This window comes from Physella acuta, unplaced genomic scaffold, assembly GCF_028476545.2.
Source record: "Physella acuta isolate Inbredline_101_S28 unplaced genomic scaffold, ASM2847654v3 ptg000042l, whole genome shotgun sequence".
Lineage (NCBI taxonomy): Eukaryota > Metazoa > Mollusca > Gastropoda > Physidae > Physella > Physella acuta.
This window is the reverse complement of record NW_026731562.1, coordinates 105,421-130,475: the sequence shown is the minus strand read 5'-3', so window position 1 is coordinate 130,475 and position 25,055 is coordinate 105,421. Positions and strand designations below refer to the sequence as shown.

Below are 25,055 nucleotides of genomic sequence, written 5' to 3'. Positions count from 1 at the left end.
GTATGGAGAACTCAAATGTGTTGTTTTGTGTTGTAGTCCAGATCTGATGCTTTCAACTTGTCGGACGTGGAAATCTATTGCCAGTATTTAATAGATGTTGTCTTTCTAATAAAGAACATCCTATTGAAATCTTACTACATTTAAAATATTAGCACCACTAAATACCGGGCTATAAATACTTGTTCCAGTCAAAATGTAGAAAGTGTTTACAATTGAAGCTGTTTAGTTTTTGGTTATAAAGAATCGTTTAGATTCAACATTAACATCAGGTAGTAATATAGAGACTGAAAAAAATTTGATATTACAATAATGTACATTCAAGCTTCAGAATAAGCTATAACATTTCCAGATTTGCTGGTATTTACACTTTAAGCGTATTTTCTTTTCAACGGTATCTAAAGTGTGTTCATATCTTGATATGTCGTCCCAGGTTATTCCTTGCGCACCGTCTCTTCTACCCCAGACACCATATTTTACATTCACACTTTCACAATTGTTATACCATCAGCTACCTTTACAATACTCTTGAGCACAACCCTTACTGATCAAAGCACGCATATATTTAATAAGGTGATCGATGTTCACTTAATGTTTTTAGAAGAATCAACCACAAAATATTGTATAACGGTAGGCGTATTTCTGTTTTCTTAATACCGTTGGTGTAATTCTGTTTTCTTCATAGTGTCGGTGTTTTTCTGTTTTCACCATACCGTTGGTGTATACTAGTCTAGTCTTACCGAGGTTGTGTTTAAATGTCAAGTTTTACTCATTTAAAATCTGTTATCTTCTTTCTGTATTTTGTTACTCTGCTTTATGTGCTGTAGTGTCTTCAATGTCATGTATATACCTGTGTTTGTAAAATCTTGCATGTGTGTCTTCAAAGCTTCTCAAACCTTTCCCGTCGTCTAGTCTAACGCATGTTGCCCCGCCCAAACCCCTCCATACAGAAGTGTTACGTTTAAGGATGACCTCTTAAAATCAAACTTCTAATAATGTGTTTTGATGCTGTTTTGTGTAGTTATAAAAATGAACACACAAAAACTCATTGCTTACATTGAAATCTTTAGTTATAGAACACAGAGACCCTTCACAATTAAAGAAGAACGTTTGGGTGAATAGATTTGTCTGATAAAAATAGGTCTTCTACACAAACATAAAGCTATAGCTATATTTAAAACATATTCAGATACTTTGTTTACACTTGACGTACTTTCATCTCAACTGAGTCTACAATATAACCATCACTTGATAGCTCATACCAGAATATTCCTGTAGTAGTTTCTGCTGTACCCCAGACGCCATTTAAAGCTGCTTCTCTACAGTCTCTAAACCACCAACCACCTTTAAAAGTTCCAGCACAATTTTCGCTCAACCAATCATTGTCCCTGTCGAAGGTAGAAAACTTCATAGCATGATGATAGCTTAGTTTGTCTTTAACGTTTCCACTGAATGACGACATGTATATTTTATACGACGCTGCTTCGTTGTCTACCTTGAAATGATCATAATGGGCGTAGTACTTTATACCTTTTCGAGTCATGTCGATTCTCAGTTCATTGTACCCCTGTAATATATATAATTCATGTAATATATTTAACTTTTAAAATATGGCTTTGGCCTGTGCGTACAGATTATATTTTTCTAAACTCACCATCATAGTAAGGTTAGAGATCCAGTCATTCCCAAGCCAGAAATCTCCAACCAATGAACCAAATCCATGTTTATAGGCGTTCCAATCTCTCGTAAAATTCACGTCACCCAAAACACGTCTCTAAAATAAGATAGTTTGCAAGATATTGATAAACTCTTTTAACCCAAAATAGGACAGATCTAATCTATACAAGATCAAAACATTTTCATAAAGACTTTAAGGTAAAAAAAAATGTTTCCAACCTGAAAAATGATCCAACCTCCACCGTCAGTTTTTGTGTCGCACAAAGCCAATTTATCTTGACCAAGTCTGACGGTCGTTCGTTCTGGTACATCAGTTTTGTCGTTCTTTTTACACTGTTTATAAATAGAAAGATGTTTGTTTTAACACATGACTAGAAACGAATGAGATTATAATCAAAGACTGACTGATATTATTTGAAGTCTTTATACCCGCACATATTTAATGATTCTAAACAATTCGTAAAGTGTATATTCGTTGATTTAACTCGCATTAAACACTTAAAAGTGCTAGTTTATGTCGAAATAAAACTATTACCTGAAGTGTCGTCCGTGACAACAAAGGATTCATGTTGTAGGTCTTTTTACTTTCTTGTACAGTTGTGTTTAAAGCTTCTATCATTCGGTTTGTTTGGTTGTTCCTTGTGATGGCCTCATTGAGTTTTACGTCTATTGCTCTAAGTTTGTCATTCACTGTTTGCATTTGTTGTGTGATGTTATTTATCTTAACATCAACCACGTCTATTGCTCTAAGTTTGTCATTCACTGTTTGCATTTGTTGTGTGATTTTATTTATTTTTACATCAACCACGTCTATTGCTCTAAGTCTGTTATTCACTGTTTGCATTTGTTGTGTGATGTTATTTATTTTTACATCAACCACGTCTATTGCTCTAAGTTTGTTATCCACTGTTTGCATTTGTTGTGTGATGTTATTTATTTTTACATCAACCACGTCTATTGCTCTAAGTCTGTTATTCACTGTTTGCATTTGTTGTGTGATGTTATTTATCTTAGCATCAACCACGTCTATTGCTCTAAGTCTGTTATTCACTGTTTGCATTTGTTGTGTGATGTTATTTATCTTAGCATCAAGCATGTCTGTAGCATTATTAGAGCTGATGTGTTTGTTACTGTTGTTTAACTCAGTAGATGATGGAATCTGAGCCGTGTCGTCACTGTACCAATCTCTATCAGAATGTGACATCTGTAAGGACATTGACACGTCTGCATCTTTTAGTTTTTCTGGATCTTCAAACGATTTCAGAAAGTCATACATTGTGTCCACAGTTTTCACGTAGTTCAAAGTTTCAGCTTTCAAATTCATCAACAAAACAGATTTCTTTATTTTCTCTCTTTCATAAGACGTTGTTCTGTTCTCTAGCATTCCAGTGTCTCCTGTCTTATTGGTAAAATATACTTGACATTTATACTGGTGTAAATTACAGGCTGAAGTATTGGAGAAAGACAAGACCAGTTCTCCGTGATGTTTGGATAGTTTGCCCTCAGATAATACCCCAGATATTTTATAATCGCGAACCTTTGAATCAGATCCTGAAATAGACGCCAACAAAATCTTCCCTTCTGGTTCACTGATCCTATAGACTGACATGTTGACAAGAGCTGACATCTGAGTGTCTTCTGTTATGTTTTCTGTACACTGGAGTTGTGCACAAAATAAACTTTTCCCATGGAAAAAGTGTTCTCTGGTCATATCAACTTTAAGGCCTAGAAAACAGTAGACAAAATTAAATACTTAATATCTTATGCGTTCAATTAATTAATTTTATTGTACTCATCAGTGAGATTATGTGATGCCTTAAAGTCACCAGTCCGGGAACCGTCCGCGTCATTTTCCTGTTAGCAGTCGAGCTCGCAAACACCCGATTACAAAGTTACTTCATTATTCAAACACAATAAAAACATTTCTTGTTAAATGTTGTTGAAAATCATTGTACTTCAGTTTAAATATTAAAAAAAAACAACAATCTGTTGGTTTCGAGTGTCATCCATAAAGGACGTCACGTTTATGTGTACAGTACTCAAGATTTCGGATGTGAAGCTTAGTGAAATAAAACTAAACGCACTAACCTTTCATAAGCTGAAGTCACAGCCGTGTCGCTTTGTGTTTTTCAAATTTTATAATTATGTTTTATAAATACTATTGCATTGCATAAGATCTGAAGTCCTTCTACTTTTGAAAAGTTAGCATAAAACCAGTGGCGTAGCTACCGTAAAGATAGCGTAAGCAAGGCATAGGGGCCCGAGGCATTTAGGGGCCCTTTTCCTTTTAAAAAAAATATTTTTTTTACGTTAGAATTTTAATATTTCTTTTATATAAATAAGTTTAAACATAAAATGAATATTTCGTTTCTTTTCTAAAAGTACCAAAAAAGCCCCAAGTCCTTTCTTACTTTACAATTAGTGGGATTCAGTGTGTTTGAGGGGGGGGGGGGGAGGGTCGAACAGGGCAAATTCTTAATATTATCACTATATCTTTACTTTAATGTTGATCTAATTAATCTTTAATCAATATGACGCTATTAACACTATAAGATTTTGGTTTTCATCCAATCGCCAAGAAACTTTTGTAAATCGTTAAGAATATGCCAAAGGAAGAGTGTTTTTTTCAAAGACATTTTTCCTGAAAGAAACTCTGACTTTGGAGATGTTTCTGCCATTAAATTTTATTTTATTTCTGAGGGCGGCGCCCGGCAGTAAGGCCGTGCGGTTTGCCACCCAGAGTTTCCCATTGAAGAATGTGCAACGGATTTCGGGCCCATGATCAACGCGACATACCAAAACATCATGAAAGCAAACTACATATCTAGTGGGTTCTTGAGCAATGGATTTTGATTTGTTTTTTTAAAAAGATTTTTGACGGCGAAAGCGTGTGATTGGTTGTAGGAGAAAGAGAACTCGGCCTTGACAATAGAATGAGAAAATGAAATACAATTATAAATAATTTTTTATATACATAAATTTGACGACAATTTTCGAGCTCACTATTTGGTCCCCACCCCTGCCCCATTCCCGCCATAGGAAACTTTGAAGGTCCGGTTAAACTGTAATAATGCCAATGTTTTCACGTGTTGCACGACCCTAATTAGCTGCCAAAGGGGATTATCGAATCACGGAATTCACTCAAATTTGAAATTTTGCCTATATTTTACACTATAGTTTGTGTAGTGGTTTTTAATATTTTCGGAACAGCTTGGTATATTGACTTTAAAATAGTACCGCAGCTACAGTATTTTATGTTTTTAAAAGATAATTATGGTCGACTTTATGCCTCCCAAACGGCCTAACCCCCCTCTACCCCCACATTGCGGGATCTGGCAGCATGGTGGTCACCTCCCCCCATGTTACCACTGGTGTGTAGAGGCAATGATCTCTACAACAATAGGTTAAGATCTGGTGCTGTTAGATACACCGGCCTCTCGCATAGAATCAAAACTCCAACGGAAAGAGAAGTTGTGGCTGATGTACTAATGATTTGTGTGCGTGAGACAATTTCTACCATATTAACCACCAGTCGTTTGATAGGCGAACACAAATTAAAACGCCCTCCCCCCACCCTTCTCTTAGCATAAGGAAGCAATGTATGTATAAGTTCCAAAGAGACATAAATAAATGTATCTCTAGCAATATACTATAGTAAGTGTAGTCTGTAATCAAGGAAGAAAGAAATCATAAGATTAGTTGATAAAGACTTACTCTAGAATACACTCCTGCTTTAATTCAGCATAATCAATGACTAAGTGGGGATGGTAGAGCACTAGACTACTAGTGAACTTTACTTACTACTCAGAGCCGGAGCGAGTGTGTGAGCGTGTATGAGTGCGTGTGTGAGTGTCTGTGTGTGCGTGCGTGCGTGTGCGCGAGCGCGCGCGTGTGTGTGTGTGTGTGTGTGTGTGATACCAAAAGAACAATATTTGTTCATTTGATAGTAATTAAGTAATTTAGCCTTGTGTCGTTGTTCTTACTTTTCTTTTTTTTTTTACTGATTTGTTATTCATGATTTGTGATATGTTAGATGGGTTATTTATCTATTTTATTAAATGTTGTGTGATATATGGCTAAAATCAATTAATATTTCTTTCACGGATTTGTGTCATTGACATAAATATTGCAAAATTATTAATTCTTTCACATGCAATGTGTAGATTAACTGATAATGCAATATATGGATTTTATATTTTCGGTAACATCTATTACTACGCCTTGTCCAAGATGTCCGTAAGTCTACGGCGTGTTAACCTACCTGGTGAATGTGCTAAGACTATCTAAAATTGTTTTTATTGAAAGAGAGATTGCGCATGGACGATGTGTACCCTGCATTTTTTTAAAAGGCCTTCGTGCCTACAATTGTAACAGTTTTTTGAATAAATTTGAATTTGAATACATTTGAATTTGCCTCTCGATTTAAAGGCTTTTTTTACTCACCATTTTTTCATAAAGAGTCAGAGATTGCAAGCAGTCATCAATTTTTTAATTGAAGATGCCGTAGACCAAACTTTTTACTGTCATTTGTGTCTGTCTTGCAATCAACGACTTTATCGCTCATGTAAATACAAGTAATTAACGAGACGTCATTATATTACTTTTACTCAACTTTACGCTGCACGTGTTTCCTTAACAAACCGCCTCTCCCCGTTTTTGTGGTCGCGCTGGCTGTTAGCCCTACACACGTGACCAAGCGAACACGTTATACACGCGATGTTATTTAAATATGTACATTTTTTTTCTTACGCAGGCGGTAGAATACAGCTACTTTTTTTATACGTTTACCACAAGAACTGCTGATTTAATTTATAATCTATATTTTATATGTATTTTAAAAAAAAATTAAATTATTATGGTTTAGTTCCGCATGTGGAAGTCTACATTGACCCCCACCCCCACACCCCTCCCTCACACGCGTCAAAAATTCCAGACCTAGCTACACCACTGTTACTACTACCTAATAATGACTGAGAGTCAAACCACCCTCTGACAAAACAAACCACATGTGGACAGACAACCTCTGGTTTTATCTACACGTACCACAAAAATGTACTCACCACAGGTTAACATTGCATTAAGAACCACAAGAACCGTCACAAACACAGCCGACATTGTAGAGCTGTGTAGTTTCTGTGTTCCCACAAACCAGAGAGTTCTGTAAACAGCTACAACTGTCTAGTGGTAAAAATGACACTGCCATTTATACACAAGACCTCACAACACGTAAAATAAGAGAAATATTTTGATTGAAAACACATGTTGGATCTCGTCTCCACGTTCCCGTGTGAAAATATGTTTCAGCAATTGTAAAAAAAATTGTTCCAGCAGTGTTTCTCATATCTTGTGTCAGTAAATCTAGGACAATCTAAGATTCTTTGGGTTTTTTTCTACTCCGTAATGGAAAAATGGTAAGTGATAAAAATAATTTGAGCTGAAGAAAAAAGTATGGAAACCCGTATTAAAATTTCTTGAAACAATTCACTTCACATACATTTATTGAAATATTTAGCTTCATTAAATTATGTATTTTGATATCGCAGCAATAACAAAGCAAATTATTTTGCCATTTTGCAGTAAAACGGTAATCATTCACTCTTCTCAATGATGCAAGAAATAAAAGACCACCGACAAATAGGCTACGACCTAAATTACCCCGACTAAGTACCACCCAAGGTAGTGTTTATTCCGTCTAAGCGTGAGGCGGCGATAACAAAGTGAGTATAGGCTCAAAACGGGGGTTCTCCAAGCTTCTATTTATAGGCATATATATTTTTAGTATTGTTGAACGGATGTTTTTTTTCCCTCCGCATAGTGTTAATTTAAGAAGTTTTTTAATCGCTACGTTGCATTATCGAGAGCTCGGCGGCTATCATGTAGATTTCGAGTTCGGAACTGATTAGAACTGTTTTTTAAAAGCATTATATTTCGTTAGCGTTAGTGGTGTTTGGTATTAAAAGTTATGGTTATGGAACCGCGTGGCATAGCGGTAAAGACGGCCTACCTAAGAGTCTCGATTTCGAAACACTGGAACGTCCCTGAATCCTCAGACGTAAATTTACGTTAGGTAACAAAGGCGGCTATGCATTGTGTTGACCACACTGTCACTTCATATTCCGAGGTCTCTGAATCAGACGAACTCTACTTCATCTGCCCCATGAGAAAGTGAGGTGGACCAGCTGTTTCCGTGACCTCGGCATATGGAGTAATTGTGTGGTCAGCATTATGACCAGCTACCATTACTTTCCTTTATGTGAGAGCTGGGTGGACTCCAGTGTTTCTTCCAGACTTTTTTCTCCGGGGGGGGGGGGGGGGGGGCACTTGAAATCTTCGGGGGGGGGGGCGGTAAATTTTCTTCGGGGGGGGGGGGGGCGGACACTGTTAAAAGTATATATTTTCTATATAAATTATATAAATTTCATTTCGTTCGGGGGGGGGGGGGGCGGTAAAAATTTTCGGGGGGGGGGGGGGGGCTAAGCCCCCCCCGAAGAGATGCCTGGAAGAAACTCTGGTTGACTCAGGTATGTTCTACGGACTTAAAGCAAAAAAATAAGCACAGTGTCTATTTCCTAAACAGTCCGTGACAGGATAAAAGCTCTTTGCTTATTTCCTCTACCGTTGTCAACAACAAGCACTACCGCCACCCAAAAATCACACTTCCGATAATTCAACCAATGACATGGCTTAAAACAAATGCTACTTTTAACTAACATAATGTATGTACTGTTGTTTGGAGCAAGATGAATATGTAATGAACTACAATTGGTATATATATATATTTATATATATATATATATATATATATATATATATATATATATATATATATATATATATATATATATATATATATATATATATATATATGTGTGTGTAACACATATGGTTACCAGCAAAAGGGGGATAAAACTATGAAGTTTTTATTCATTGGGTTGCGGCCCCTGTGGGACTGCAACTGAACTGTTGACGTTTTTTTATGCTTTTGTGAGCGAAATTACCTGTGTTCCATGTCATGTGACATGTGCCTAGTCGTGTCGCACACGCAAGGCTGCTGTCTGTGGACCAAGATGTAGACCTAATGAAGGTAGTGTAGATATATAAATTATGTTGTTTAAATACTTATGTATTCCTGCTAGTGCTGCATGTGCACACTAGTTAGGGTGATGTATTAAATTAAGTATTTATTTTGTAGTACTACTTATTGGTACTTGTTGGCAGTACTGTGTACTGGCCGAAAACATAATTTATTGTACCCGTGTATATTGTAGCTTACACGTGGTGTTGTCCTGAATGTAACTTTTTTATTTTACATTTGTTTTAGGGCTACAGTTTCTGTTTCTATTTTGATCTTTTGATCTTTTGATCTTTTGGTCTTTTGGATTGTTTGAATCTTTTGGTCTATCTTGGCTAGTTCGTTTTGTGTTGCATCGCCGTCATGGCTCGATGCTATAAATAAACGAGTACTTGACAACAACTGTCGGCGTCGGTGTGTACTTAATCTCAGGGTCAGCCCGTCTTAAACCACAACACCTCAGTGGGTAAAAGCCTCCCCACTGAGTGAGGGTTACATTTGGCGCCCAACGTGGGGCTTGACCTTGGGAGGTAGGATGGAACACAGCGACCCGACGTTGGAGAAGTTGACGGAGGAGCTGGCCAAGTTGACGGCTAAGATGGCGGCGATGCAGGCAGATGCGCAGCGGCCCGTGAAGGTGGAGGTATGTGCTCCAGCACACAGCAAGCTGAGTGTGTTCACCGGCCTTCCACCCACTGGAGGAGGGGAGGTGAATTTCCCGGAATGGGAAACTCAAGTACAGTGTTTGCTGCGGAACACCAGCGTTCCGAACCCGTTGCCACCCGTTTTAGGCAGCCTGAGAGGGATTGCCTATGAGCGGGTGAAGCAAGCTGCGAGTCCAGAGGAAGTGCTATGCCTCCTACAAAGCACTTTTGGCGACACCAGATGTGCCGAAGACAGGTATCTGCAGTTCAACCGACTCACTCCACATCCAAGGGAGTCAGCGTCGGAATTTCTCTGCCGACTGTGGTCAGAGATGACGAAGCTAAACCAGCAGCGTATCTTTACTGAGGCCGATGCCCAGAAGAAGGTGTATCACACTTTCTGCAAGGGGGTTTCACCTCTTCTGGCGCTCGAACTTCGCGGCACATTTGGTTTCGCAGGGGAAGCCAGTCCGAAGGTGGAGGACGTTCTGAAAGCTGTTAAAAGGCTGGACGGGACAGCTGAGTCCCCAGTCGTAGCCACGGCAGCAGCTAACAGGACTATCCAGGTCGACGCAGTAACGGCAGCTGTTCACCAATAGACGACGCCGCCGCTGATGCTCACGGAGGAGCAACTCGACCGTCTGGCGCAGAAGGTCGACGCAGTAACGGTAGCTGGTTGCCAGGAGACGACGCCGCCGCTGATGCTCACGGAGGAACAACTCGACCGTCTGGCGGAGAAGGTGGCAGATATCCTAGCCAGGAAACAACAGCCCTCCAGAGGAGCTTGTTACGGGTGCGGGTCCACGAAGCACTTCGTCCGCGACTGTCCGAGAAAAGCAGCTAGGCAACGGGGTCAGCAGCAGGGAAACGCCAGTCCATCAGCGTCGGGGAGCGGATGCTGATGCGTGTTCTGCCAAGCTCCCAGCCCAAGTTTACGCCACCGAGATCATCACAGTGTCGAGCAACCACAGCTCAGGTTACCTCGCCTAGCGGCAGGAGGTACGGCTGTCGGGTGTTCCACCGTGGAGGAGGGTTGCAGCCGGAGGGTGCGCGTGAGAAGGGTAGACAGCCACACTATGAAGGTCAGTCTCAGCGCGAGCAAGATCGTCGCTTGGGAGACAGACATGACACAAGCAGAGGTCGGAGACGCCGCCGGAGGAGAGGCCGACGACGTGGTGGACGCCGCCGTGGTTGGCAGCGACCCGACTATACAATGTCGAGTGCTGAACCCACTGTGGCGGAGGGGGAGCGACGGAGAGAGATCATCCCAACCAGTGAGGCAGATGAAGGTGAGGAACTGACAATCAAGGTAGTGGTCCCAACTGGACTTCGGCCGGAGGCAACGCCTTTCGTGCCAGAGGTTGTCGCCCGGGACGGACAAGAAAAGGAGATGGTCAGGCCAGCCCCACATCTGAATGAGGTGAATGCGAGGGACGAGGCATCGAACGAGGATGACTCTTGGATCAACCCAGAACCACCAGCGGAGCTGCGGAGGTCAACCCGTCAACGACGACCCGTCGAGCGACTCAACCTGGCGCATCAAGTGGTGACCAGTACCTGCACTGGAGCCTCTACCGGTTTGCCGGGAATAATCTATTTGAGTTGAAAGGACTTAATGTCTGTGTACTAGTGTACTGAACTTTTTTTTTAAGTACTATTATGTATGAGTGTAAATGTAAATGTAAATGTGAATTCCATTGTACATTTATTTGTGAGGGGGGCTGTGTAACACATATGGTTACCAGCAAAAGGGGGATAAAACTATGAAGTTTTTATTCATTGGGTTGCGGCCCCTGTGGGACTGCAACTGAACTGTTGACGTTTTTTTATGCTTTTGTGAGCGAAATTACCTGTGTTCCATGTCATGTGACATGTGCCTAGTCGTGTCGCACACGCAAGGCTGCTGTCTGTGGACCAAGATGTAGACCTAATGAAGGTAGTGTAGATATATAAATTATGTTGTTTAAATACTTATGTATTCCTGCTAGTGCTGCATGTGCACACTAGTTAGGGTGATGTATTAAATTAAGTATTTATTTTGTAGTACTACTTATTGGTACTTGTTGGCAGTACTGTGTACTGGCCGAAAACATAATTTATTGTACCCGTGTATATTGTAGCTTACACGTGGTGTTGTCCTGAATGTAACTTTTTTATTTTACATTTGTTTTAGGGCTACAGTTTCTGTTTCTATTTTGATCTTTTGATCTTTTGATCTTTTGGTCTTTTGGATTGTTTGGATCTTTTGGTCTATCTTGGCTAGTTCGTTTTGTGTTGCATCGCCGTCATGGCTCGATGCTATAAATAAACGAGTACTTGACAACAACTGTCGGCGTCGGTGTGTACTTAATCTCAGGGTCAGCCCGTCTTAAACCACAACACCTCAGTGGGTAAAAGCCTCCCCACTGAGTGAGGGTTATATATATATATATATATATATATATATATATATATATATATATATATATATATATATATATATATATATATATACACATATATATGTGTGTTTATGTATGTGTATGTGTGTGTGCGCGTGCGCGCGTGTGTGTGTGCGTGCGTGCGTGCGTGTGTGCGTGTGTGTGTATATGTGTGTGTATGTGTGTATGCCTACATGTTGAATTTTCTTATATTTTCCCACGATACAGTTTATTTTCCGTTTTGAGATTTTTTCTTGACAACTTTCTTGCTTTGACCTTCTCACGCAGCGGCTGATAAGACATGTTAACAAAAAAAATTAAAAATTCTAATAGCCAACTTTTAAATGCCCTGAGATCTTTAATATATTTCTGCGACAAAAGCTTTTATTAAACAAAGCAATTTAGTTTGTATTATCTTATTTTCAGTACATTTAAAAGCTTGCTATAAGAAAGTTTTCTAACAATATTTTCTTTTTTTTCAGTTATTAATAATTTATTAATTCGTCATTACCAATGCTGTGACTTAAAATATTGGCTGTAAAACACAATCAGTAGATCTTGAAATACTACCCCCCTCCCTCCCCGTCGTGTAAAGCAGCCGTCCGTGACGACAGTTTACAGACGACACCAAAACGATCAAGCAGATCTTGTTATTTCCTCTGAGTTTAAAAACTGTATTATCTACTCCTAATAGCATTCACAGATTCGAGCCGGCGTAAGCCACAGCTTACCAGACTGGTCGGATGATAGCGCCTAGCTTGTTAGCCCCCCTCGTGTTATTGAATATAATAAGCTATTGAGTGATTTAATTTTGTTGTCTCTCCTTATTTTCGAAAAAGTTTGATTAATTTTTAATGAATAATTAAACATCTTATTAAATTAAGAACTAAGACTTGTATTGTCAGCGAAGTGTAACATATCTTTAAAGTTTGAACGAAATCGTTGCATTAGAAGTGGGTCAAAATTGAATTACAAAATTTGCTAAAAACCCACAAACAAACAGCAGACGTTGCATGCTAAATAAAAGCTTGTAAAAACAAACAGACGTTGCGAACTAAAAAAAAGCTCGTCAAGAACGTCAAGGTTAAAAGGGTGGAAATCTACAGTCCTCACAGAAGCGTTATCCGTGAGATATTTTATTCGCACAGTGTGAAAAAATGAATAACACACTTAGAGTGCGTGAGAAATAAAATGTTACATTAGGATACGCTAAAATCTGACCAGGAAAATTACTGTACGCATTTTTTGAAAAAAATGGTACTAATTTTAATACGAATCCAGAAACTGCCATTGTGAATTCTGCTAAGCTTAATAAAACTACATAGTCATGTGTATATGAACAGTTTTTTTTCAATTTTTCTTTATTCCTCCAAAAATCAAATAAACTTTTATTGTAACACTACAAAATAGATTAATTCATACTTGTGTTTATATTATGTGTAAAATATATCTAGCATTGCTAATTTGTACTCACTAATGAATAATATTGTTCAGCTATTTGTGCTATGTCGTTGGCGATGAAGATGAAAGCAATGAGATGAATGTGCTATACAGCAAAGACCAGTTTTACAGTACTTTTACATACGATAAGTTCTCAAGAAAAGTTGATGTGTAGGCTAAAATAATTAGTCTTATAGCATTCGTGGTTCACTTATAATGTAATGATTTTAGTCGATTTTGACATTGTTTTATTGATTGTCATAGATTTTTTTTTCAACTCCGTAAAACATACCATAGTTAGTTATGCTGTGCTTGTAAAAGACTGTATTATTGTGAATTGTATTTGGAGTGAAAGGTGTGTGATAGTTCAGAGGTCTCCAAACTTTTCAGCCCGAGGGCCGCATTAACTATCAAATATCAGTTCGGGGGCCAGTTCCTTCCAGGCATCTCTTTGTGGGTGGCGGAGCCCCCCCCCCTCCCCACCGAAGAACATATACCCCCTCCGCCCCCCCCAATTCCCACCGAAGAACATAGATCTATATAAATATAAATTATATAGAAATATATCTAAATTTCAGCGACTCATCCATTGCAATTGAAAAATGACGAAACATCCTTGCATTGTTCGCTATTTGAGTCACAATGTTTTCACCATTGCACCCAAAGCTACACTTTTAAATTGTTTTGAATTTCCTGGGCAAAGTTTCACAGCCACTTCAAACAAACATTTTTTACCGACAAAAAGATCTCCGCGAGGCGGATGAGAGGGCCTTAGTTTGGAGACCCTGTGATAGTTGAATACCTGGCCATCGGAAGTGAATTTGTAAATTAAGAATGAGATCATTTGGTCAAAACTAACATATACAACGTTCAAACACATCTGTAACTTCGACCATGGCGATATAACAAAAGAATGAAAATTTAAGAATTTACTGTGACTATAAAATACTGAATATAAAAAAAGACGCAGAACCATTACGGGAAACCAGAGAACTGTTTGAAGAGATAGGCAATTCAACAACTTTCACTCATTTGGACACAGATGTTTCTGGCAAAAATAGATGGAGGAAGAATCTAAACAATGTAAGGCGTTTACAACTGAAGAAGGCGTATTTGGGTGGAATGTGATGCCTTTTGGCCTAGTAAAGTCAACAGCAACCTTCTCGAGATTTATGAGGACGATGCTGGCGAATGTAAAAAATGCTGTGCATTTTGCAGATGATACATGTATTCATACTAAACACATCAATACACATTTACACATGGCGCAACTATTGCACCTAAAAATTTGAAATTAGCTAATGAAGAAATGGGTTTCCTGGGATTCAAATTAGGCAAAGGTCAGATTTGACCTACTGAATTGAACAAGGATAAAATTCTTAATATGCAGATCCCTAAGACAAAGAAAGAAGTCGAAGGTTTAACACGAGATAACACTGACTGCACATAACTTTGTCAAAACATTAACACTCGTAACAGATGCTTCAAATTTGGGACAAGGAGCATGTTTAATGCAGAGAATAGACAACGTAGTTTTATCTAACTAGGTCACTGAATAAAACAGAGAAACTCTTCCGTGGAAAAAGAATGTCTTGCCAATGTGTGGTCAATGACCTAACTAGAGAAATACTTATTAGGGCGGAAATTTATTTTTATCACAGATCACAAACCATTGATTGCCCTAAACAAAAAAAAGGATAGTTAACAACAAACTCAGTTGGTGTGTTATAACTGAATTGGGATGTAATTTTCAGGAAACATGTAACGAGATACCCTTCTGTATTCATGGGTAAGCTAGGGTATGGACCTCAGGCTGAGTGGTGAGGGCTAGAGACATGGGACAGTTAAATGTTAGCCTTTGAAGGATGTAGACGTAATTTGTGCTGTAAGGTGTGGTAGAGCTAGTCGCTATGGCTGACCGCTATTGATGACCAAGTTTCTCTTATGTTTTAGACAAGACAAAAAACTATCATGGAGTGTTTAGTATTAACCATACATTATATCCTTATAATCTGTCCGTAGATTTATTATTTGTTATAATATTAAGTACAGAAGGGTAGCGACCCATCCTGGCTCCCTGGTCGAACTTTCAATTTGGCGCCCCATATATATATATATATATATATATATATATATATATATATATATATATATATATATATATATATATATATATATATATATATATATATATATATATATATATATATATATATATATATATATATATCCCATTTTTTACCACAGAGTATCGCACTCACTGTAACGAAAGTATGTACCTTAGCGTCAAATCACACTCTGTCGTGGCGCTGGCGGACGCGCCTGATTAAATTTAGTGAACCTCTATAATACACTTAGCGCGGATAGATAGCAGTAAACATAGAGGACATTTAGGAGTGGCTTCTAAACTGTTATTGATTAAAAATAATATTAATAAACAGAACGTTCAGTGTATAAAATAAAAAGGCAATATTTAAAATATCCATGTTTTACCTACCACATTGCACTTTATCAATCCATGCTTATTAAATAATTATATTTTTTCAACACCAAAACAACTAAAAAGTATCCCCCCCCCAATGTTATGTTGTTTTAAAAAAAAAGAATTGTTTTTTCATCTATCAAGGAAAGTAATTGGTACTAAATGAACAAAGGGAAGTAATTTGTACGCTTTAAAAAATTTTTTTTGAAGGATAATACATTTTCTATGATTTTGTTTATGCTATAGGAAGTTAATTTGGAAAATGAAATTTTTGTTTTACAAAAACATACATATTAATTATTTTTATTATTAATTTAGAACCCCCCCCCCCTTCCCTCTTCAACTCCAGGTAGAACATTTTTATTGTGCATTTTTCCCAAAAAAAGCCACTTGTGTTTTAAAAATTGTACTGTAGATCTGCATTAATAACAAAAACGATAAATCGAAGGTTTTACTCTTAATTGGACATTCATACAAGTATTCATTGAAATTACAAACCAAAATATCAGGACACGTTGTAATAGTAATGAACTGCTATAATCAACTTCATTAAGTGGGGCATAATTTTGGATACATTGTCTATAATTGTGCCATCATTAAATTCACTCAAAATGTCGGTTTCTATTTATATAAGCATGAAAGCTTTAATGTTTTGAAGATAATGAGCTCCGTAAGTGATTCTTAAAGTTTTTCATTTTAGAGTATGATCTCTCACAAGCTACAAGTGTTTCTTCCAGGAATCTCTTCGATGCAGATGCGCCCCCCCCCCCCTCCCCGAAGAAAGTCTACCAACCCCCACTTCACGAACGAAATGGAATTTGCATAGAAAACATATACTTTTACCAGTGTCCGCCCCCCCCCCCCCTACGAAATTTAGTCCCCGTCCCCACCGCCCCCCCCCCTTAAAATATCAAGTATTTCACCCCCCCCCCCGGTGAAAAAAGGTCTGAAAGAGACACTTCAAACTATATAGGAAGACTATAAAGTCAGTAAGAATTTAATATTTTTTTGCAAGATACGCATTTTGTAAGTTCGTCAAACTAATCCACAACTTGGCCCTCTTATAGAAATAATGTGGTGAATCTTTATTAAACCAATTCTCTACTGAATCATTTAACATTTGTTTTCATTATAGTATATTCCAACAACACCGTATATTTATATGTGCTTTTGTTTCCCCATACTCGACTATCTTTCGGCGCTGTGTATTAATTGTTTTGATGTTGATAAAAATAAGTTTTATTTAGAATAAATGATCATAGCACGCTTTTATTTAATAAGGAGATCAATGTAGAAAGTGTGCTCACTAATTGTTTTTATTAGAATTAACAATGACATATTGCATGACAGTAGGCGTCAGTGATGTTATTTTGGCGTTAGACTTAAATATAGTGTGTATGTAGTGTGCACAAAATTACTTTGTCTATATATTGATTTCAATTATGATTATTATACATGTGGAATTGAGAGAAGCTTCTTCGGTTTTTAATGTCCGTCATTGTATTGAACTCTGCTATATTTGTAATATTTCTAAATCACGTTAAACTATTTTACAACTAATTTGTATTTAAACGGTATGCTTTTATGTTGTAAGTTGTTCTTAATGCCAGTTTGTTCCTGTTTTCTTCATACCGTCGATGTATACTAATTGCGTCTTACCGTGGTTGTGTTTAAATTTCGAGTTTTACTCATTTAAACCTGTTCTCTTCTTTCTGTCTTTTGATACTATGCCTGGATGATTTATAGTGTGTTAAATGTCATATATTTAAACTTGTGATTTGGAAATCTTACATGTGTCTTCAAACCTTCTCAACCCCTTCCCGTCGTCTAGTCTAACGCTTGGTGCCTCGCTCAAGCCCATCCATATTAAATTGTTACGTTTATGTATGACCTCAAAAAAAAAAAACTTCTAATAAAGCAATTGGATAATATAGATTTTTTAAAAAGTGAAGCAATACTTTATGCAACAAAAATGTACCCATTAAGGCACAGCTGCAAAACGTTGTTTTATTGAGGAAAGAATAGACAATAAACTATTTAACTGTAATTGTGTATATTTTCTCTATTGTAACTGTCAGTCATTCAGATGCTGTTTTGTGTAGTTATAAAAATGAACATACAAAAACTCCATACTAATTAAAAGAATTAATTTCAAAAATTAGAAATAGGTTACTTTAAAATCTTCAGTTACAGAACAGAGACCCTTCACACTTTAAGAAGAGCAGTGGAGTGAATAGATTTGTCTCATAAAAATAGGTCTGTTACACCAACTTAAAGCTATAACTGTATTTAAAACATCTTCAGATACTTTGTTTACACTTGACGTACTTTCATCTCAACTGAGTCAGCAATAGAACCATCGCTTGATATGCTAGACCAGTATATCCCTGTAGTAATGTCTGTTTTACCCCAGGCACCATTTAAAGCTGAATGTGTACAGGCGTTATACCACCAACCACCTTTACATTCTCCAGCAAAATCTGCGCTGGATCGATCATTGTCCCTGTCGATGGTAGAAAACTTCATACCATGATGATAATTTAGTTGGTCTCTAACGTTTCCACTGAATGACGACATGTATATTTTATACGACGCTGCTTCGTTTTCTACCTTGAAATAGTCGTAATGGGCGTAGTACTTTTTACCCCTATGAGTCATGTCGATTCTCAGTTCATTGTATCCCTGTAATGTAGAATAGATATAACATGTTTAACTTTTTAAACACGGCTTTAGCCTGTATGTTCAGATAATGTTTTTCTAAACTCACCATCAAAGTCAGGTTAGAGATCCAGTCATTCCCAAGCCAGAAATCTCCAATCATTGAACCAAATCCATGTTTATAGGCGTTCCAATCTCTCGTAAAATTCACGTCACCCAAAACACGCCTCTAAAATAGTATATTTTGCAAGATATTTATACACTATTTTACCCTAAATAGAGACAGATCTAATCAATACAAGATCAATATTTTAACGTACTAAATTTTCCAACCTGAAAAATGATCCAACCTCCACCGTCAGTTTTTGTGTCGCACAAAGCCAATTTATCTTGACCAAGTCTGACGGTCGTTCGTTCTGGTACGTCAGTTTTGTCGTTCTTTTTGCACTGTTTATAAATAGAAAGATGTTTGTTTTAACACATGACTAGAAACAAAAAAGCGTATCTCCAAAGACTGCCTTAAAATGTATGTTTTATAAATGCATACTGATTTATTTTCTGTCTTTAGTACACGCACATATTGTCGTATTTAATTATTCTAAACAATTTGTATAATGTATGTTGCTTGATTTAATTCTACTTTAAACACTTAACAGTGCTAATTCACATAATATTTATGTCGAAATAAAACATTTACCTGAAGTGAAATCCGTGACAACACAGGATTGACGTTGTAGTTGTTTTTCATCTCTTGTACAGTTGTGTTTAAAGCTTCTATCATGCTGTTTATTTGGTTGTTCCCTGAAATGGCCTCGTTGAGTTTTACGTCTATAGCTCCAAATCTGTCATTCACTGTTTGCATGTGTTCTGTGATGTTATTTATCTTAGCATCAAGCACGTCTATAGCATTAGTAGAGCTGATGTGTTTGTTACTGTTGTTTAACTCTGTAGATGATGGAATCTGAGCCGTGTCGTCACTGTACCCATCTCTACCAGAATGTGACATCTGTAAGGACATTGACACGTCTGCACCTTTAAGTTTTTCTGGATCTTCAAATGATTTCAGAAAATCTGCCATTGTGTCCACAGATTTCACATAGTTCAAAGTTTGAGCTTTCAAATTCATCAACAAAACAGATTTCTTGATTTTCTCTCTTTCATAAGACGTTGTTCTATTCTCTAGCATTCCAGTGTCTCCTGTCTTATTGGTAAAATATACTTGACATTTATACTGGTGTAAATTACATGCTGAAGTATTGGAAAAAGACAAGACCAGTTCTCCGTGATGTTTGGATAGTTTGCCCTCAGATAATATCCCAGATATTTTATAATCGCGAACCTTTGAATCAGATCCTGAAATAGACGCCAACAAAATCTTCCCTTCAGATTCACTGATCCTATAGACTGACATGTTGACAAGAGCTGACATCTGAGTGTCTTCTGTTATGTTTTCTGTACACTGGAGTTGTGCACAAAATAAACTTTTCCCATGCAGTGGCGGAACTAGAAAAAAAAGGCCCCCCCGCAGAATTTTTTTTGGGCCCCTATATATATATATATATATATATATATATATATATATATATATATATATATATATATATATATATATATATATATATATTAAGTTTTCGAAGTGAGAAACACCGACTCTCTAAATCTAGCCCAACACACTAAACTGACGATGATTTATTAAGAGGCTTTTATCAAAACGTTAACAACCGTGTATTTTTTAGACGTGTGCCCTGTTTACCAGAAGTTGAATTAAATATTAACAATTTCGGCAGTTCATTTCTACCAACTAGACACGCCAAGGCATGCTGTAAGTCCCTCGGCGACGGCCCAGGTGTCAGGGGAGTCACGGGGCTTTTGGGAGCTACCGGTTACATTCAGAGTTTCTTTCAGGCATCTCTTCGGGGGGGGGGGGGCGAAGCCCCCCCCCCCCCCCGAAATTTTTTTTACCACCCCCTCCCCCCCGAACGAAATGAAATTTCTATACTTTATATAGAAAATATATACTTTTAACAGCGTCCGCCCCCCCCCCCCCCGAAGAAAGTCTACCGCCCCCTCCCCGAAAATTTCAAGTGCCCCCCCGGAGAAAAAAGTCTGGAAGAAACACTGGTTACATTACTGCACAGGGGATGGGCGCGACATATTGTTTCTTCCGGCAGTCTGGAAGAAACATTGGTGCAACACTTGATTAGATTTAGTCAGCGAGTGTAGTAGCGAGACTTATTCCTAGTGTTGTCGGAACTTTTAAACGACTGGATGTGGGGGCCAACCTGCTCATATGTGATGCGCTCAGGATGACACTGTCGCCGGTGATTTCAAGTAGTAACCTCATCCGCTTATGCAAGCTCTAGGGGCGCTAAATCACATATTTCCGTTGGGCGTCCCCACTCCAATATGTAAACAAATGTTAGCCTATGACAGAAACCTTTGCGTGGCTGTCAGAGTTTCTTCCAGGCATCTCTTCGGGGGGGGCAACGCCCCCCCCCCCCCCGAAAAAATTTTACCGCCCCTCCGAACGAAATGAAATTTATATAATTTATATAGAAAATATATACTTTTAACAGTGTCCGCCCCCCCCCCCCCGAAGAAAGTTTACCGCCCCCCGTAGATTTCAAGTGCCCCCCCCCCCGGAGAAAAAAGTCTGGAAGAAAAACTGGTGGCTGTCCTCAACAGCTTCCAGAGTTTTCATGGCGATTGGGTAAATGATGCAGAAATGCAAAATAGACAGAAACATGTTTTTCACATGTACAACTGTATGTGGCCAGCTCACGCGTCGGATAACTTTCTGATTTAGGGGGGGGGGGGGGGAATCCACAAATGACGTCACATTTTTTAACGACTAACAAAAAGCCAGACCCTCACACCCCCCCCACCTCAATAACGTCATTTATAAATAGTAATTGACTATTAATTATATAATAATGTTCAATTAATTCTAAACGTTCTAATTAATTTCTAAATAATTATATAAAAAATAATCTTACCTTCCCTGTTTTGTGAATTAGATGTGCCTAATTAATACTAATAGTATGCAAATAAATCAATATCTGTTGACTAGTGCTGTCTAGTGTCTGACAAAATGTGCTAGAGTGGTGAATCGTACGGTTAGGAAGTAGTTCATAAACGATACATTGATCTACTCGATACTTGCGAGGCTAAAAAAGAGGAATGGGATGGGGGTCGGCTCGGGAAAAATCTTGAAAGAGACAACAAAGCGCCTATGTACCATCGCCCATTGTAAAACTTACTCAGGGGAGATAATTTCAAGTATAGGCCTTAAAAGTTTACTATGATATTTCTTGTAAAAGTAAAAAAAAACAGTAGACGTATATAAAAACGAAGTTTCTAGTATTATATTCTTTTTTATGATTTGTAGGATACAAGATAGTACAGAATACAAATTCAACCACTATCACTAACACATATTAACATTGAAAAATGTTAAATGGATTTCGGCGGGTCCCTAACTAATGCCGAAACGAAGAACCGCGCATCATGAAAGCCACTTCATGTGTAGCGGCTTCTCGTGCTATGGTCTTTGTTGTTTTTTTAAAAAGAATTTTGCCGGCGACAGCGTGGGGAAATAGAACTCGGCCTTGACGATGGTTAAAAAATACAACTATAAATAAAAAGAAATGTTATCCCCATCCCCTGCCCCATCCGCCACAGTACACTTTGGAGGATCGGTCAAACAGTTACGTGTCCTCTATTTAGCTATCAAAGGGGGGCAACGAATCAAATGTGTCATTCAAATTTGAAGCGTTGCCTATATTTTACACTGTATTTTGTGTAATGGATTTTATTTTTTTTGCTGAAGAGCGTGGTATAGTGACTGTAAAATAAAGATAATCGTACCGCAGCTACAGTGTTTTTCTTTTACAAACTAAATATCAAGGCAAAAATGCACGAAAATTAAATTCAAAATTTAAAAAAATACTAATTATGGTCAGCAGTGGGCCCCTAAACGGCCTGCCCCCCCCCACCCGCATTGCGGGGTCTGGGGGCACTGTAGTTCCGCCCCTGTATAGATCTTTTGGTTGTTTTTAGGCTTAAAAGCTAGATCATTGTATCCTAAAAATTTTTAACTTTAATGTATTTAGTGTTAATAACTAATTTTCCATTAACACGTTTACTAATTATAAAACGATTAATAATATAAAGACGAGTCTTACCTTCTTGTTGTGTGAATTAGATTCGTCAACGAAATACTTCATCAGGTAAATGAACAACTACTGACTAGTGTCTTTAACAAAATGTGCAGAAGTGGTCAGTTTACAGTTCAGTAGTTCATAAACGGTTCGTTAATCTATGCATTACATCTTATTGTAAGAGTAAGGGTGTGGTGAGGGGTAGAGGTTAGGGGGATGGGGGGAGGGTAGAGAGTTGGGAAGGTTCAAGGGAAGGGGACAAGAAAGCGCCGATGAACATCTACATCAATAGTGCCGACTTTTTCCGGTCGTCTAGAAGACCAGGATAGTCGCCGCAACATTTCCCCAGCCCGATTTTCAAAGCTTTTTTGTTCTCCTAATCGACACCACTAAAAAAGAACGGTAGGCTGCGTCTTTGAAGTTGTCTATATTTCTGGCGGTCTCTCGAGCAATAGTCTGTGCATTTTTCTCATAGACGTTTGCCGACTATCGTGTTTGTTTGTAACTGTAGAAGAAAGATAACTCGACATCCACCTAATTTTTTTATTTAAATTTAAAAAAAAAATTTTTTTAAATAATTTAGCCAGGATTTTTGGGCCCCCAATCGGTCTGGGCCCCCCCGCATTGCGGGGTCTGGCGGCACTGTAGTTCCGCCCCTGTTCCCATGGTAAAAGTGTTCTCTGGTCATATCCACTTTAAGGCCTAGAAAACAGTAGACAAAATTAATTACGTAATATCTAATGCGTTCAATTAATTAAATATTGTGTACACATCAGAGAGATTATGTGATGTGTACAATTAATTAAATATTGTGTAAACATCAGAGAGATTATGTGATGTGTACAATTAATTAAATATTGTGTAAACATCAGAGAGATTATGTGATGTGTACAATTAATTAAATATTTTGTACACATCAGGGAGATTATGTGATGTGTACAATAAATTAAATATTGTGTACACATCAGAGAGATTATGTGATGTCTTAAAATCTCCAGTCCGGGAACCGTCCTCGCCACTTTCATGTTAGCAGTCGAGCTCGCCACAACCCAATTAAGAAGTTCCTTTATTATTTAAAACACAATAGAAACATTTCTTTGTTAAATATTGTTTAAAATAATTGTACTTTAGTTTAATTATTTTAAAATAAAAACTACAATCTCTAGGTTTCGATAGTCATCCTTAAAGGACGTCACGTTTATGTGTACATCACTCAAGATTTCGGATGTGAAGCTTAGTGAAATAAAACTAAACGCACTATCCTTTCATAGGCTGAAGTCACAGTCATGTCGCTTTGTGATTTTCAAATTTTATAATTTTGTTTTATTAATGCAATTGTATTGCATAAGATCTGAAGTCCTTCTACCTTTGAGTAGTTAGCATAAAACAATTAACTTTAATTAAATTAAATTTCTGAAATGTATTTTTTTTTCAAAATAAAAGATGATTGTAAAGCTTAATTAATAAAGATAAATGAATTCGATCCATACTTCGGATTTTTTTTTTAAGTAGACAATATTATCAGAATAGTAGCCATATTGTTTTGCCATGTCCATTTAAAGGGGAACAACCAAAATAATATTTTCTGGATAATCAACCATACCGATTTGTATCCCTTTACATACGCTTTCTATCTATCGTAATGATAAAACGTGGTGTATGAAGCTGAATTGTCAAATAATTTCAAAATAACGTATTTATGGGCGAGTCATATTAAATGTATTATGTTTATATTGTTATTTTAATATTAAAATTTAAAACAAGTTCTTAAGTAAGGGGTCATCCATAAATGACATCACGCTTTTTTTGACGATTTTTACCTCCCCCCCTCCCCTCCGTCACACGTCGTCACAAAAAGCCAGACCCGCCCCCCCTAAAATGACGTCACACCTCAACCTACAACCCCCCCTCAAAATTGCAGTTGACTTTTTTTTTTAAACATCGATATTTTTCTAAAATCTTGTCTAAACTATTACAATCTATTAAAACAGTTATCTAAAATGCGAAATAACGTCTAAAATTTGTTTTCTAACATTGCTTTTTATAATGCAAAAATGTGACGTCGCAACATCTGAACCCCCCCTCCCCCTCATCACACATATCGTCACAAAATTACGGACCCCCCTCCCCCCTACGAGTGTGACGTCATTTATGGATGACCCCTAAACTAATTTCTGATTCATAATTTTAACATGCAACAAATGCACTATGTCTTACAAAAATGCATTAAAGTAATTAATTAAGAAGAAGGCTAATTAATTAATGTTTTGATCGACTTACAAACTACTGTTCCGTTTTTAAATAATAATATTTTCGACTTTTCATAAAAGGCCTAAAATAATTAAAGTGAGCTTACCAAAGGACAGAAATAAGTTGACGGCTAACACAGCAATAAAATACAAAGCAGACATTTTAAACTATTGCAATAACATCAAATCAGCTGAGTACGTTCTCATAGCTGGTTTGTTTGTCAAATAGTCTCGTACTTATATACCGACCAGTTAA

At 37.6% G+C, this 25,055-nt stretch overlaps 2 protein-coding genes across 3 annotated transcripts; both read right to left on the bottom strand.

Annotated features, from left to right (window-relative positions):
- Window positions 1-1,058: 1,058 nt before the first annotated feature.
- Window positions 1,059-25,033, bottom strand: LOC131944269 (fibroleukin-like). 2 transcript variants are annotated; one of them, XM_059304833.1, is made up of 5 exons: window positions 24,907-25,033; window positions 2,210-3,399; window positions 1,894-2,007; window positions 1,652-1,771; window positions 1,059-1,564 (listed from the first exon to the last, which is right to left on the bottom strand). In XM_059304833.1, exons 1-5 carry the CDS (start codon window positions 24,959-24,961, stop codon window positions 1,196-1,198), a joined length of 1,848 nt encoding a protein of 615 aa, XP_059160816.1. In that variant the 5' UTR covers window positions 24,962-25,033; the 3' UTR covers window positions 1,059-1,195. The 2 variants fall into 2 exon arrangements, with proteins under 2 accessions (XP_059160816.1, XP_059160808.1); XM_059304825.1 differs by lacking the exon at window positions 24,907-25,033 and adding an exon at window positions 6,735-6,907.
- LOC131944294 (angiopoietin-related protein 7-like) lies at window positions 17,739-19,876 on the bottom strand. The gene is made up of 4 exons (XM_059304854.1): window positions 19,088-19,876; window positions 18,724-18,837; window positions 18,500-18,619; window positions 17,739-18,414 (listed from the first exon to the last, which is right to left on the bottom strand). The coding sequence occupies exons 1-4, from the start codon at window positions 19,817-19,819 to the stop codon at window positions 18,046-18,048; spliced, it is 1,335 nt and encodes a 444-aa protein (XP_059160837.1). The 5' UTR covers window positions 19,820-19,876; the 3' UTR covers window positions 17,739-18,045.
- Window positions 25,034-25,055: the final 22 nt, after the last annotated feature.

What these genes read in the sequence shown, in the direction of transcription:
- LOC131944269 (XM_059304833.1), bottom strand. Translation starts at nt 24,961, where the DNA reads ATGTCTGCTTTGTATTTTATTGCTGTGTTAGCCGTCAACTTATTTCTG. An exon ending in GAGGTTGGATCATTTTTCAG is followed by an intron (nt 1,772 to 1,893) that starts GTTGGAAACATT and finishes ATCTTATTTTAG; the next exon opens with AGACGTGTTTTGGGTGACGT. An exon ending in TCTCTAACCTTACTATGATG is followed by an intron (nt 1,565 to 1,651) that starts GTGAGTTTAGAA and finishes TATATATTACAG; the next exon opens with GGGTACAATGAACTGAGAAT.
- LOC131944294 (XM_059304854.1), bottom strand. Translation starts at nt 19,819, where the DNA reads ATGTCAGCTCTTGTCAACATGTCAGTCTATAGGATCAGTGAATCTGAA. An exon ending in TGTCACGGATTTCACTTCAG is followed by an intron (nt 18,838 to 19,087) that starts GTAAATGTTTTA and finishes ATTTATAAACAG; the next exon opens with TGCAAAAAGAACGACAAAAC. An exon ending in TCTCTAACCTGACTTTGATG is followed by an intron (nt 18,415 to 18,499) that starts GTGAGTTTAGAA and finishes TCTACATTACAG; the next exon opens with GGATACAATGAACTGAGAAT.